The following is a 16,885-nucleotide window of genomic DNA, read 5'->3' on the forward strand; positions in this document are numbered from 1 at the left end:
TTGATTAGATTCAGAATCCATTTTGGGTGGGGGGAGGGCAAGAAGAATTTATAGGTATGTACATAGCGTCTGATTATCTCCCCTATGGTAATATTAAGATTGTCTGGTGGGCTAACCTGATTCTTTAAGGTTAAAATATTTGTTAATTTTTTCCTGTTCTCAAGACCCACTAACCATCATCCAAAACTTTTCAGATGACAGGAGGTTAGTGTGTAACCCACATGTATTCTTCTATAAAAGAAATAATCCATTATTTCACAATTCTAAAGTCCATTATCATTTTCCTCCAGATTTCTAATTTGATATAATCTGTATTGAATTACAGAAGCCAAAATGACACAGTAATCAAAGAAAGTTCTGTCCAATAGGCTTGTTGGGTTTAGGATATCTGCATTTCAGATGTTTGTTTTGTCCTTTTCCTGTCAGAATGGAAATGAAGATTTTCCCTGAAATACTCTGAAACTCTTTCCTTATTAACTTTTTTAGTATTTCACTATTATAGGTCATATGCTATATTTTTTAAGTATTTGTTTAAAAATCCAAAGCAGATATTACCTTTCCATGCTAATAAAAAAATCAGTCCCAAAATAAATCTTCAGTCTCTTTTGCATCTGTCCTCAGGAGAGACTCTATTAGGATAGGTGTTAATTTTACTTGATGACTGTACCTAATAAACTTGTGCCCCTATTTAAACATTTTTAGATGGAGTGCATATATTTAGCCAGTTTATAGGAATCTTAATGACTAAATATAACTGAAAGTATGAACTAGATTAATTTTCATAGTACACTTGACCATTGGAGCTATGGATATTTAAGAAAGCCATGGATTGATAGTATTCTGTGTGCATCTAGGTACCTTTTGTTATCCTTCATTATGAACAGAAAAGAAAGATTTAGCCAAATATGGTAATACAAAGTAGCTAAAATTCCAGAAGTGATTCATGTTCAATTTAGAGTGGAACTCAGTGTACATAATTAAAATTTTAGGAATTTACACCACTTCAAAACAATAAAGCCACCCTGGAAAGATCTGACCCTGGAAGAGCCAATAAACTGTCCCAACCAATCATTTCTGGCTTCATGTTTTACACCCTAACTCTCCCAGGTGTATTCTTCAATTTTTAAAGATATTCCCTAAGGTATTGATTAAGTAAGGTTTTAAGCAGACTAGATGTTCTCCTTAAAAAATCAACAGGTAGATTTCTTGCAAATTAGAAAAATGTGGTTAATCTCTCTGAAATGACTACATTTTATGAAATTATTGGGAATTGCTTTTTCTTCTGTTAATCCTTTCCTTTTTGATTTTTAAATATTAACTTGCTGAACTATGAATGTCACCCACAGAGCCAAGGCTGATTTAATTCCACCTCTGCCCTTGGGGCATAGGGCATGCCTAAGGAGCTTGTCCCATACACTTCTTGGAGACTGAGTGGCCTTGTCAGGAAGCCCCAGAAAGGACACTGGGTGAGGGCTTGGAGTCCTTTGTACCTGGAATAGATCACTGGTCTCACTCTAGTCAGAACAGAAAACAAAAGCTTTTCCCCCATTCATATTCAAGCCTGTACTTTTAGGATTGTTGGGTATCCATATGCCACTTAGTGATTTGAATGGAACTAAAAGTTACTGACAAGAGCTAGTCTAGCTCTTTTGGGTAGACTATTTTCCTAAAAAGTAGGTTGTACCTTCTCTCTTTAGTTTGAGGGGACACTCTTCATTTCATATATGCATAAATTCCTTTTTTCTTGTCTGAAAGCATTGTCTTGAGTAAGAAAGACTGCACCCAGCAAGTCCAGCGTTTGAACTACATTTTAAGGAGCATGAGATTGAGTACTAAAGGTGACTGTTCCCTAAAATGAAGGTGTGAGCCCAGACTCAGGCAACCCCCTTGAACAGCCCATATTCCCGTCCAGAGGAGGTGAGGGTATATAACCATAACTTCCTGGCAACAGGAATGTTGTACTGTCTTAACATATCTCTAACTGAAGTGAATAAAGGCTCTTCCCAAGCTACTTTAAAATAATAAAAGGGAAACTCCGGGAATCTTTCCCACATATTTTGAATAACCAACTTGTTTTTGCTGAAATCTTCTCTAATGTTTGGAAAAACTTATCTCTTTTCCCGGTGTGAACATTAAGTTATGATCTAAGGTTTCTTTGCTATCCTAAATAGACAAGAGTGTGTGTGTGTTTATAATTTTTTTAACTACTTGTTACTAGGCAATGCTGGTATAAAGTCTACTGTAGAACTAAGAGTAAATAGGCTTGCCTCCCTGTGTTGGAGCTCTAACTACATTTATATATTTAATAAACTAGGGTAAGACAATTGTTCAGTTCATTTTAATGATATAGAAGGTAGTGGGGACTGTAACTATAGATTGAAGAAGTTTCTTTGCAGCCTTATTGCAAAATCACTTCTGGTCTAGACCATCCTTTGAAGAATAGACTATTTCTACAACTGTCTTAGGGCCCATCTTAGGGTATATTCAAAATATGTAGGTTCTCCCTGGAGTGGAATTGTGAAACTGATCTGGTCTTAAATTTTCCTAATTGTCTCCCAGACTGGGGAGATTTTAAGGGACAGTTCTAATCTAGTGATAAATTGAGCCCATGAAAGCCCCTGGGACCTCCTATTGCAGTCTTGAATGCTCCTTCCAAAGTAGAATTGGACTGGCCTCTCATGCTTGATAGAAGTACACTAATGTGAAAATTATTTGTGGCATCCCCATTTTATAGGTTAGAATTGAGTAACAAAAATTGATTCAGCAACTTGTTCTTTAATGTAATCCAGGAGAAAATATTCTAAAATAAAATATTTTTTTAAACCTATAACTTCTAAAAACATTGATAAACAAAAATATCAAGTTTACTTCTGACATGGTAACAACATATGTAATTCTTTATTGGAAAATTCCATGTCAGGAGGTACTTAAGGTTGTCTGTACTGCCACAGGACAGATTGACGTTTGGGTTGGAGTAATCACCATAGGAAGAAGCTGTAATCCAGAGGTGGCAAATTGGTGGTAGCCAAGGCCAAATCCAGCCTCAGCAGCTATATTTGGTTTGGCTTGCATGGTATTTTCTTTTAATTGGCTGCCATTATTAAAATTCTAGAGGTTTCACATGAGGGTACAGATTTCTGACTCTCTTGGAATAAAATGGGCAATCTGTCAAATCTGGGGCCCAAGTTAAGTGGCCTGGCTGCTAACCTCTTACAACAGGGTATGTATTTTCTAACTCATCAAAGTCCCCACCATTTCCTGTTTTTTCCACACACTATCGCTTCATTTATTTGGTACCTGCTTGGCCCCTTGAAGCATTTGTGTTGCCAGACATGCTGTATAAACAGTGATACCAAATTCTTTGCTTTCAATTCTGTATTGCATACAATCTTCCAAGAAAGGTTAGTGATCAAACATCAGATGTAAATTTTTAAATGGCTACTAATACAAAAGCAAGTGGTGTAGACCATCATTTATGTATTCAATACATATTGAGTTGTCTACCTTATATATGACTCTAAGAAACCTTTCCCTCAAGGAGCTCGCAGTCAAAGCAACAGACCATACCCACTTTATTACAGTATAAGGTTAAATGTAAGTAATGACAGGAATTATTGGAGATTGTGGCAGCTCGTATTGGTTAGTCTTGACTGAGAAGATGAGAACAGATTTCATTGCAGCAGTCCTTGACTTAGACTTCAACAATGATGGAGGAAGTATATCCAAGGAGTTACATTTTCGTAGCTCTACATCGGAAGGTTTATCTTAAGTATTCAGTATGTAGGAAAGGTTTGCATACGCTAGCTAGGTGATAAGCAAACAAGACTCATTGCTACTCTGTTCAAATGGGTCAGGTAAGAAGGAATTATAGTCTGTATGCAAGTAGGAATAGGTAAAGAGAAAAATAATGAGAAGGTAAAAACTGATGGGACTTGGCGACTGATCAGAGAGAACGCTGAGGTTTTTAAGCCTGGATTGACTAAAAACAAAAAAATCCTGCAACAACTTTTTATCTTACAATTTACTATTAGGGCTGAGGAGTGATGATAGGCCCAGGTTTGTCTATGCCATTAGATATTCACAGTTTGCCTTCATATTTTAAATATGATTTCCTTACCCCAAATTTGAATACCTTTTTGGTTATGATTAGAAAACAGCAAAACTACCCACCCACCCAGCCAGTGCAGAGGAGAAACTAATGCATGGCTTAGTTAGCTTCATCACTGTTTTGGTCTTCAGTTTGTGTTGGCTGAGGAGAGACATCAGCAGTGGCTGGGGGAGATCTAGTCTAACTAATACAAGATGTCTTCCTCAAATAACTTAGTAAAAAAAAAAAAACTATTTAAAAACAAAAGCCTTTGGCTGGAATGCAAAATCCTTATAAAATCATATTGCAGTATCAACTAACATTTTCATGTTTGTGCTCCTGAAGGCATTCTTGTAATAGAAAAGCTTTGTTGTGCTGGAAAATGCACTTTTTTTGTGGTACTGTGGTAACTTTGCTCTTGAGTCTGTCTTCCTTAGCCTGAGTATGGTAGTATGGATATAACATCCTAAGTTTAATTGGTCCTTGCCACATACCAATTTAAGCTTTACCAGTTTGATGTGCTAAATGCAGGAAACCTTCCAAAATAAGTAAATGGAAATCATTTTTGTCCTACCATATCAGTGATTTAGCTTCTTCATTCTGCCCCACATATAAGTGAGGCAGTCTACCAAAGAACTTTAAAAATTAAATGAATAATTGGAATAAACAGTTGCCCTGTTTCTATTGTCTGCCAAAAACGGTAACAGGAGTACCAGTATGCAGGCAAATATGTGCACATCTCTGGGTTAGATTGGGTTTTCCTGGTTTTGTGAGGAAAGCCCCAAGGTAAGCCAGAAGGTGAGAGAGAGATTTCATAAAATAGCACTGCCCATAGGGGTGAGAGTCTCTTAGGCATCCTGTGGCCCACTCTGTTTGCTGACACCACAGTATACGAGCTCAGTAGTGATGCTGGATCAAGGGTATTTTACGGTAGCTAGCAGTAGCTCATTAAATAGTTGTGCTTGACCAGTTGGAGTTACTGCAAAACCTGCTGAGACCTGGAACTCCATGGGTGAGTTTATATGAAGACAGCTAACCTACGGTGAACACTGCTTTCTGATTGCAGAGTGGGAGTATACCTTTATAATGTAAAATCAAACTCAACAGCAAGTAACCATTGAGCTGAACTCTACATTACACAGTTGTTTCAGAATTCATCTGCATTTTACTTACTTTTTTGGTTTTGGAAGCAGATTTTTTATTATAAATGTACTTCTGTATGACAGACTCTAATAATTTCTCTTTAGCCTACAAACGATTAGATGGCTCGACTGAATGCTGTAACAATCACAGCCTCACAGATGTGTGCTTTTCCTACAGAAATAATTTTAATAAGCGTTTGGTAAGTTTTTCCTGAAGCAGTCTTGCTTATCTGATATCACTGTTACAAAAGAAGCATAAAGAACTAAAATGTAATATGTGAAAACATCTCCCTTTTGCTTTGTATCATTTTATTAAAATCTCTACATTTTAGATCTCACATTTCATCTAAGAATCTTTAATAATGTATAGTGAAAATACATTACATGGTCAAATTGGAACACTTGAATCTAACTTACAGTAGGTGCACACAAATGGCATTTCTTTTGCATGAATTTTGTTCTTAATATGCTAGGTGACATGAAAGATACTAAAGGACTGTAACTTGGTGTTCTTATTAATAACTCATTTTTAATATTGCCTAATTAATATTTTATTCATAGCATACATGTCTACCTGCTCGGAAAGCAGTTGAAGCTACCCAAGTTTGTAGAACCAATAAAGACTGTAAAAAAAGTTCAAGTTCAAGTTTCTGCATAATACCTTCTTTGGAAGCTCACACACGCTTAATAAGAGTGAAACACCCACCACAAATTGATATGTTGTATGTAGGACATCCACTGCACCTTCACTACACAGGTGGGTATTTTCATGGTAGACCCCCCCAAAAATCAGTAAGTTGCATCTATGCTCTGTGGTAGAAACTTAGTACAAATCCTTGCATTAATTTTATTTATTATAAATTTGACTGCTTTTCAACATTTTGTTAACTTGTTCTTAAGCATTAAATGAAATTTATGCAGTAGGAAAATAATCTGAATTTATAAAGCAAGGTGGAGCTGAATCCCATGTCACCCTGTGGAGAATGATACATTTCCCTTCATCACCATTTTTTCCCAGGTCACATAGATGATCTCTCAAATGTTCTCTGAGGGTTTTATATGAATATTATTTCAAAACAGGGCCAGTGTAATTGTTTTAACAGTGGCAACATGATTGGACTAAATGTGTAGCTTTTCCATATGGCTGAAGATCATACAGTCTAATTCTCTAATTCATTTTGTTATACAGGATTTTTTTTTATATTCCTTTTTTTATAACAGTTTCATTAAAATATAAATCACATACCTTACAATTCACCCTTTTGAAGTGAACAGTTCAATAGTTTTTAATATATTCAGGATTGTATAACTGTCACCACAATCTAGTTCCAGGATGTTTTTCATCACCCCAAAAAAAGAAACCTCATACCCATTAGTCAATCACTCCCCGTTTCTCCCTAACACCTCCTGTCCCTTGGCAACCACTAATCTGCCTTCCATTTCTATAAATTTGCCTGTTTTGCACATTTCATATAAATGGAATATTTTATGACTGAATTCTTTTACTTAGCATAATGCTTTCAAGGTTCATCTGTGTTGTGGCATGTGTCAGTATGTCATTCCGTTTATGGCCAAATAATATTCAGTTGCATGGAAATACTTTTTTAAATTCATTCATTAGTTGATGGACATGTGGGTTTTATGTTACTCTTGAGAAGTCTGTCTTTCATTGCTTCCGAGTCATATTCTGAGATACAACCTGGGTCATTCTGATTTTTTAGTTTGGCACTAAGTTGCCCTAGAATGCAAATATTAAACATATCCTCACTAAATGAAGAAATGTTCCCCTTTTAAGGGTAATTAAAAAATGAGTACTATGGGTTCTACATAATTAGAGGAAAGTTTTTAAATGTTTTAAGGAAAAACAGGATTATGGAATCCACAGAGTGGAAGAGACCTTAAAAATCCTAGTCTTAATCCTTGTTTTAGCAATGTAAAAAAAAACAGACCAAAAAAACATTAAGTGATAGACTAGTTGTAGTGAACGTGATTTAAAGTTATGCTTCTTTGAAAGGAGGACTCTTGTGATGTAAATTCTAGTGTATTTTTTAAGTCAGTCTGTGTATTTGGTAGTCATACTTGATATATATTCTGTTTTATCTTATTCTTACCTCAAAATATTAGTATACACTGGCACATGAATTTCTGTATTCTACTCTTTTTACTAAATGTTCTAGAATAACCTATTGTTTTTATATGTGGGACATATAGCCTGCCCACATATATTTGGGAAGGGTTTTCTCAACCAGTTTAATAAGTTACCTTAATTTTGACTGTATGGTAAAATTTGTAATGCTATTGCTTATTTGTATGAATACTATTCATTATTACTTATTTTTATATTTTCAGTGAGCATCACAAGTTTTATCCCACGTTTCAACTTTCTGAGCATAGATCTACCTGTGGTTGTGGAAACATTTGTCAAGTATCCTTTCTGGTGTGAAAAATGTTTAGAAGTGCATTACTTCAACTTGGTTAGCCTTACCTTGAATAGAGCATTCTTAGACCATACAGGTATCAACCAATTGCTGACAGCTAAAAAATAGATTTTAAAATTGACAAAGATCAGATTGTATGTACTTAGGAGGGAAGAAGTCAAAGGAGAGAGAGACTGATCAGGGAGGGAGAAAGGTGAAGATACAGAAGGGAAGGAACCCAGAATACAAATTTACAAGTCTAAAACAAAACCTTCCACTAAGTTTATAAAGGATGAAAGTTTCTGTTACTAGTGCGGTAATGAATTCTGCCCCTTCTGGGTCTGTTAGCTCTGACCAAATGGAGGTATGCATAAGGGAGGTGAAACTTGTTTTCACTACTAAAATAGCACTTCAAAGGACAAAACCTCATGTGTTCTTTGCATATTATGTTTGCATATAAAAGAAAAAATTTTTAAATTGATTGTTATGTAAATTTGAATAAACTGAACGGTTTAGAAGAGTATTTTTGTCACTTTGAAATCTTTATAATTTCTTCCTCAATGATTTCTCAGAAAAATGAAATGGAAAACAAATGAGCATTGCACCTTTGTCTCAGAGAGATTTTTGCTATATACAGCCTTATAGATGATAGTAAAATAGAGTTATATTTACATCATAGTTATGTTTATGCTATAACCTTATCAGTGATAGGAAAATAGGGCTCAAGGGGCCACAATCTTTGTTTCCTAACAAGGTAATACTTTCTAAGGATCAAAAAGTAATTTTCCCTTATTTCTTATTCCTTCCACATTTCTTTCCTTTGTATCATTAAAGGATTAGAAAGACTTAGTCTTCCTAGAAGTTCATTATAGATTGCCTTAGTTTACAAATAGTTGGCCTTTATTTTTCTAGTCAAGGTTTTTGAACTTCAAATAATATAAATCATTTGATTGAAGTAGAACCAATCTAAGAAGAAATAGCCTATACTGGTGGGCAGAGATTTAAAGAAAGGAGGGAAGTCAACAGTAATCTCAAATCCACTCCTAGTAAAATATTTTCTGACTCCTGGAAATGTGGTTTCCACTCAGACCTCACAGTAGGCTCCTTAACTGATTTTAACCAGGTACCTGATTTCCCTCTCAGGAGCCCTGGCTATTGTTAATGCAGTTCCCTGCTTTGCTTTGGATGGACAGTGGATTTTAAACTCTTTCCTGGATGCCACCCTTACCTCAGTGATTGGAGACAATGATATCAGAGATCTGATAGGATTTTTCATCTTGCTTGGTGGCAGTGTACTTTTGGCTGCCAACGTGACCCTGGGACTCTGGATGGTTACAGCACGGTAATATTTGCACTCATCTGACAGAATCTCCAAGTTACAATATGCAACATTAAAAACTTTACCTGGTATGAAATATAAAGTGTTTCCTTCAAATTACATTTTAGCAAACAACTTTAAGCTCCTCCTATATTCAGAGTATCCGAACTCTGGGATGGGGAATAAACAGGAGAAATGAAAGACGTAATCCCTGACTACGTTCTGGTTTTAAAGACTGAACTTAACAAACTTCAGATGCTTGTGGAACAATTTTAAACAAGTGCAAATTCATGTTAAAGCATTTTGTGTGACTGCGTATCAGGTTGCAGTCGTGTAAAGGTGAACAGAATTGGGTGGAATTAATTGGGGAAAACTTTGAAAAAGCATCATCAATCCAGATTTGAACAAGACCAGACTTGGGCCAAGTGAAAAGGTGAGCATTTTCTTGGCCTATATCTCTTGTCCTTTGTCTTGTTTGAAAAGTATTTTAAAATTTAATGGTGTATTATTTTGTACTCTGACTACCAAGTCCTGATTATAAGTAAATTAATAAAATTTTATAAAAGAATCTGCTGAGATGAAAGGGAAAATCTTTGTCAAATGATGCCAAATAAGTGAACAAAGTAGGAAGTAGGGCCCACAAAATCATGATATGTTTTGCCCCACAAGAGTCGCCTCTTTGATAATGTGTCCCGATAACCTCATAAAGCAGCACTAGCCTTGATATTCAGAGTGCGCTGCAGGAAGTTTCTCCTACTTGCAACCTCAGAACTGAGCCAGGTCTTCCACCAGATCACAGGACCTTCTGCAGTCCTGGTTACCATTCTCTACAGAGCTTTGAACTTGGAACCCTCCCAGGGCAGACATTTCCTCTTACACTGTAGTGCTCTCTGGGGCCTAGCTCCTGGGTATCCTGTCTTTAAGAAGCAACTACCTTAAGCCCTGAACTATACTCTGTTCTCACCAGTGACTCCCATGTTTCTCTGTGTTGGGTCACTAGACACCTAGTCCTTGCTTTCCGTCTTTCTCCTAAGCTACCTCTGTGGGTCCACAGAAGACTTGGTAGTACAGTGAGAATGCCTACACATGAGTACAAAAAGTAGATTTGCCAGAGCCTAGGTAGGAACTGGCTCTTGAGCTTGAAAGAGCCCTGCCTAGTTTGAGGTCTTTGGACTGGAGATGCAGGTCTGGGAAATCAGCAGGCCACTGTGAAGCTATTGATCTTAGAAGTGGATGAGCATGCTGTTTTTTTGGTGAAAAATACATGTTTCTCTCATACACTCAGGAACATTAACAGTCATGTATCGGACTTCTTCATTAAGTGAGATATTCCATAGGGCTCACCTTTTTCAGATCATTGAGCTGTTCTTCAGTCACAAAACTTTTTTTTATCTTTAAACAAATTCTTTAGATTGTATTACAAATTTGCCTGCCTTCTTAAATAGAAATTATATATTGAATGTAATTTTAACATTTTATTAGTGACTTGAGGTCATCGGTTATTATCATTACTAAAACTGTACATATTATTGGTTTATCTCAGAAAAAAAGGCACTTTTTCTATTCTTATGCAGACAGTCATTCAGGGTCAAAATGTATTAGCAGACTAATGCTTGGACCTGTTCAGGTAGCAGAGCTTGGGGAATGCCATGAAATACTTAGAGAATTAATTTGGTTACATGAGCTAAGCAGTTTGCTAATGAAAATGTTGCATATGTGGAGGTCAGTTTTTTTAAAACTGAAAAATATTTTAATAGAGGAAATCCTACCCATTAACTTCTTTTTCTGGGTAAAAATAAAACTAAACACCTCACTTTCTTATGGCTTTCAAACACTTTGGTCTGTTGCTCCGTAGGATCAGGATTTGGAAACCATTCTATTACAATACTGAGCAGATCAGTCCCATTTGTAATAGAAACAGCCTCATAGTGTACAAAAGGAAATGTCATGTGTTGTCTCTTCAGCTTGATTGTGGGTACATCTAGGGCAAGGACTGTGTCATCCTCCCCTCTGCATTTCTGGCACAGTGCGTGAGACATAAATAGTTAATAAATGTTGTTGAATGGATGATTAGTGTTATTTATGGATCAGAAAAGCATGTTTCTATTTAAGTGAGCTGTAAAAAGTATTACTGAATATTTACTGTAAATATATGTTAACATAAAAAAATAACTTGGGAGGTCTTTGTGTCCCTGATATATTACCATCTTTATGGAAATAATCCATTTTGCTTTCTGTAGAGTGATTAGAAAAATGAATTACTTTGAGGATTTGAAGAAAGTGTTCTTTCTGTGTTGTCACTGTTCAACAGTAAAACTTTTTTCAGTGTTCCTACTCTGCATTGTTTACATTTTTTAGAGTCTTTTTAATCACCTACAATCTGTAAAGAATGTATATATACTTTTTCAGCATCTTAGTTTGAAAAGACATGCAGTTAAACTTGACCTTTTGATAATCGCTCTTATAGGTCATTGTGTGTTCTAACAGGAAACTGTAAACATGTGCTTCATGGATATGTGGCTCTCAGTCATCAGTTGGTCCTGTGGTATTGAATGTCCACATACTGATGGTGCACAGGTATTTTTTCTATAAATCTTGACTGTGCTGTAATTGATTCTTAGGGTTTTACTTGAAGATACCATAGTCGCTGGTGTTTGATGTTTAGCAATAAAAGAATAAATGTATACCAGCATTCTATGTTTTATCATCATCTATGTGTTGTCTTTTTTTGAATTGTACTTTCTATCAAAATTATTCCCTTTACATAAAGTAAGATCTTAGTTGTTTTTCAATTATTTATTCTAAAAGCAGCCTTCAGTTTTCAATCAAGCAATCTACATAAAAGTTGTTGCAGGCTACGGAAAGAAAGTCTTTTATTTATTTATTTTTTATTAAGGCATCATTGATATACAATCTTATGAAGGTTTCACATGAGCAACATTGTGGTTACAACATTCACCCATATTATCAACTCCCCCCCACACCCCATTGCAGTCACCGTCCATCAGCGTAGTGAGATGCTATAGAGTTACTACTTGTCTTCTCTATGCTGTACTGCTTTCCCCGTGAGCCACCTACATTATGTATGCTAATCATAATCCCCCTTAATCCCCTTCTCCATCTCTCCCCGACCCCCCGACCCCCCGACCCCCCAGCCTCCCTAACTCCTTCCTTTGGTAACTGCTAGTCCCTTCTTGGAGTCTGTGAGTCTGCTGCTGTTTTGTTCCTTCAGTTTTGCTTTGTTGTTAACACTCCACAAATGAGGGAAATCATTTAGTACTTGTCAGAAAGTCTTTTTTAAGTGAGATTCCTGTGCTCTCACCACTGTTTTGGAGATGGCCTATTTACGGATGAAGAAAGAGGACTATTGTGCTTCCTTTCATGAGTGTTTGACAGAAGTCTTCTCTGTTAGCCTGTTTTTAGGAATTCATGATAAAAAAATGTTCCAGTGATGACATTTGGTTTTTGACCTTTTGCTCTAGTGCATGCTGGTCCCTTGTCCGCAGAGCCAACCTCTCTGATGACACACACATACACATTCTCTCTCCCTCTCTCTCACTCGCTCTCTCTCTAGGTTCCTAAGGGCCAGATAAAATAGGCTGGAAATTTAGCCCTGTTCCAGATTGGCTAGCTTCATTCCATTTCTTCTTGCCTCTGATCCCAGTGTACTACTTGTAAGAGCCAAAAGACTAGATGACCAATTATCTAAACCACCATTTTTAAAGCAGCTTTATTGAGATATGATTACCATAAAGTTCACCCATTTAAAGTATGCAATTCAGTATAAGTTATTTTTCTTTTAATGACTAATCAAACTGTAGTGTACATATGCTTTAATATAAGCTAACCTTTTAAGTAAATGAACAAGTGATAAAAGATGGGGAAAAAATAGTTCACTTCACAGCTATTATAACTGCTTTTCAGTGGTTTTCAGCACTGGAGTAGAGTTGAATAGCAAATTTATTTTTAAGGTAAAGCATGTGGATATACTTCCTTTGAGACAATAAGCCTTTCTTTTAATAAGCCTTTTTAATCAGTACATTGGCAGGTTACCCTTGCTGTTTAGGCCACACTAACTTGAATCATCCATTGTATATTTTATCAGACCATGGCAAATGAATTCAATGAAAGGAAAGCCTCTATTTCAGAACCTAATGCAATAATACATTATACTCAGGGTGGAGGTAGGAAAAATATGGCTGAAAGAAGTTGCAATTCTAATTACCAAGCAGGTGATTGTGAAATTAAATTTCCCATTAAAGGGAAAGAAAAAAGCACCCCCCATTGCTGTCACTATCCATCAGCATAGTAAGATACTATAGAGTCATTACTTGTCCATGACCTACCTATATTGTGAGTGCTAATTATAATGCCCCTTAATAACGTTCTCCCTCCCTCCCCACCTACCCTCCCCACCCCCTTCCCTTTGGTAACCACTAGTCCCTTCTTGGAGTCTGTGAGTCTGCTGCTATTTTGTTCCTTCAGTTTTGTTCTGTTCTTACACTCCACAAATGAGTGAAATCATTTGGTACTTGTCTTTCTCTGCCTGGCTTATTTCACTGAGCATAATACCCTCTAGCTCCATCCATGTTGTTGCAAATGGTAGGATTTCTCTTCTTTTTATGGCTGAATAATATTCCATTGTGTATATGTACCACATTTTCTTGATCCATTCATCTATCTACTGATGGACACATGGGTTGCTTCCACATCATGGCTATTGTAAATAGTGCTGCAATAAACATAGGGGTACATATGTCTTCTTGAATCAGGTATCTTGTTTTATTTGGGTAAATTCCTAGGAGTGGAATTCTTGGGTCAAGCGGTATTTCTATTTTTAGTTTTTTGAGGAACCTCCATATTGCTTTCCACAACAGCTGAACTAATTTACATTCCCACCAACAGTGGGAAGGTTTCCCCTTTCTCCGAATCCTTGCCCCACATTTGTTGTTGTTTTTCTTTTGGATGGTGGCCATCCTAACTGGTGTGAGGTGATATCTCATTGTAGTTTTAATTTGCATTTCCCTGATGATTAGCAATGTAGAGCATCTCTCCATGTGCCCGTTGGCCATCTGAATTTCTTCTTTGGAGTAACATAAGCATTTAAATCTTGTCTTGCCCAGTTTCTTAACTGAGAAAGAGGCACTGTGATGAATGAATATAGGAGAGAATTTGGGGTAGGATGGACTGAGGACTAAACCAGACAGTAGAAAGCTATCTACTCTGCACAGCCTGGATTACTGTACTTCAAAATAGCTATTTTTTAACATGTTCATTTTAATTTGCATTTTTAAGTCAGAAAACAGGCTAAGCTTTTTGTTTTTAATGTATGTACTTTTGTACATTTTTTTTAATCCACGTCCTTCCCGCATACTTCCCTGCAGTGACTGTCACCTTCTTCCTACTGTTCAGCATTCAGGACTCCCATTTTTATAAAGAGTTTACAAACATTGACCATACCTTAGCCTCTTTTATAGGCCCCTGACTTTCATACTTTATTCGTATCATTCTTTTCTTGCCTTTCAACCACTTTGTTTCCATCCTTTAATGGCTTCTAATTTTCTTTCTAGGCTTTATGTATCACCAGAAATCTACATTGGGATGTAGCACTTTGCAATTTATAGAATGTTCACTTCTCCAATTTGGGGCCCCCCACCCCCCACCCCCCTTATGTTATGGAAATACCTAGGAAAAAGAGGTTGGTAAATAGGCGTTTGGGGAGTATAAAATTCAAACAGAAGGAGATAATGTAATTTTTTGGCCTTTATTGAAAAAAAATTTATTTCTTGCCAGAAAAGAAATACACATTCATTATAGAAAACATGTTAAGTGTAAATAAATTGTAATCTATTGAAAAAAATAGGATTATATTACAAACTGATAAGCTGCTTTTAAAACTTGACAGTGTATTACTAACATTTTTCAATGTTATTAATATTCTAGTATTAGTTTAATGACTACATAATATCTCAGTGTTAAACATGTCATAATTTCATCAACCCCTATTCTTGCCAATTTTGCAGTAGTATAAACAATACTGTGAGGAATAGCCTTATATCTAATTCTTTTTGCATAGCCATGATTTTTTGGATAATTCTGGAAACTCTCCAGATAATCCTAAAAGAAAAATTGCTATCTTAAAACATGAACAAAGTTTTATATATACCTATTGCCTTGTTGTATTTATTCTTTTTCCTGTTAATAGGGTATGCAAAAATGGTGTCTCATGTTAATTTGCATTTCTTTGATTAGAAAAAAGGCTGAACATTTTAAAATGTATTCATTGGCCACTGTTCTTTTTGTTTATCCCCATCCTTGGCCCATTTTTCACTGGACTAATTATTGTCTTACTGCTTTTCATCATAAGCTCTGCTCTATCATTTGATTTGTTACGTGTGATTATAGTAAAACTTCACTTAAGTATAATGCTTATTTGTATGTTTTTATATATCATGGTCTGTCAGTCTTTGCCTTATGTCTTCCACCTTTTGAAAGTCTTCTCAAGATTTTATAAATATTCACAAACATTTTCTTATGATAATTTTGCTATTTCATTTTTTCAAACATTCAAATCTTTAATCTACATGCAATGTATGTGTATCGGGGCAAAGTAGGACTATAAGTTTGTTTTGTTATCCCCAAATGTTAACCAGTCATCTCAAAGGTGATGGTTAGTAGATATTTCATACCAGCCAGGAAAAGGCATAAATTTACATCCTTTGGAGAAAATAGATAAGTGAAATTATCTCTGATTTGATAAATCAATCTTATATAAGGGGGCAACTATTTGTTATTTGCTTTTTTAATTTAGTAGTACAGTGAATTCAGAATATATGTTGTGTTTTAACTGAAGAGTGCTAAAATCATTTTTTTCCTTAAGGTGTTTTTATTTTTTATTAAAGTAGTATTTCTCATTCCTAAACAATATAGAGTAGAGGTTTATCCTTAATATATATCATTATCTAAAAGTACTGTTTTCATCAACTTCTTAATTAAAATTTTTTTTGCTTCTTAGATTTTCAAGCTTTAATTCCTCTCTCTGTGGATTAATATTAGTCTTTAAAAGTTATAAATATCTGTCTTTGGAACAGATGTCCTGATTTTTAAAGTAAGTATCTTATCTTCATCTCTTTTAGTTATTTAATGATCAAGTATGGAACACTGCATTCCTTGATTACTTGTTCAAATATATGTATTCATTTTTAATCATAATTTAAAATCATGAAAATAAGAGGTAATGAAGAGACTATGAATTTGTATTTTATTTTTATAATAAATGATCAATTTAAAAGAAGGTGGTTCAGTGTGCTTTTTTCTCCCATTTAAAATGCTTTTTTTCTGAGGTCATTGTATTGGTTTTTAAACTTGCCAAATTTTAGAGTATGACTTGTAAATATGCTGCTCTAAGAGATGCTTACTGGATTAAAAATGTTCCATTTTTATAGCTCCTCCCCATTCTACAGTCACAAACTGATAGATATATTCTTTCATTCATTTAAGAAGTATCTATTGCATACTTACTGTGTTCTGGGCACTCTTCTGGGCTCTGGGGATACAGCAATAAGTAAGACAATTTTTCCGTTTTGAATTTGTAGGGTAAAAAATACCATTTATTTTTAAAACTAAATATATGCTAAGCACTACCAACTGTTGTAGGTATGCGATGGCAAGAGATTAAGCTAAGAAGGCTAGTGGAGGCCCAGTGTTAGAAATATGTTAAGGAGAGTATGGACTTTAACCGAATGTCAAATGGGACGTCATTGAAAGTTTCAAGCAAGAGAGTGCTGTAATCAGATTTGCATTTTTGATGGATCACCTTGGCTGAAGGTAAAGCATGAATTGAGGGAGGCACACCTAGAGGCTGTGAAATTGGCTAGGAGACTTTTAGTTATCTCAACAAGAGATGATGGTGATATAGAAT

At 35.6% G+C, this 16,885-nt stretch overlaps 1 protein-coding gene across 4 annotated transcripts in view; it reads left to right on the forward strand.

Annotated features, from left to right (window-relative positions):
* Window positions 1–16,237, forward strand: part of MBTPS2 (membrane bound transcription factor peptidase, site 2) — a 52,776-nt gene extending 36,539 nt beyond the window's left edge. Inside the window, exons 8-13 of one of the 4 annotated variants that reach the window (XR_005061848.2) lie at window positions 5,335–5,429; window positions 5,791–5,986; window positions 7,579–7,654; window positions 8,770–9,397; window positions 11,452–11,541; window positions 15,980–16,237. Coding sequence is in view for 1 of the 4 variants with exons in the window: in XM_017659444.3 (XP_017514933.1) it covers window positions 5,335–5,429; window positions 5,791–5,986; window positions 7,579–7,654; window positions 8,770–8,992 (590 nt within the window). In the remaining 3 variants the exon portion in view is untranslated. Of the gene's footprint in view, window positions 1–5,334; window positions 5,430–5,790; window positions 5,987–7,578; window positions 7,655–8,769; window positions 11,032–11,451; window positions 12,113–15,979 lie in introns of those variants that run through there. The other 3 variants (XR_005061849.2, XR_001852976.3, XM_017659444.3) reach the window with 3 other exon arrangements.
* Window positions 16,238–16,885: the final 648 nt, after the last annotated feature.

This window comes from Manis javanica, chromosome X (assembly GCF_040802235.1).
Source record: "Manis javanica isolate MJ-LG chromosome X, MJ_LKY, whole genome shotgun sequence".
Lineage (NCBI taxonomy): Eukaryota > Metazoa > Chordata > Mammalia > Pholidota > Manidae > Manis > Manis javanica.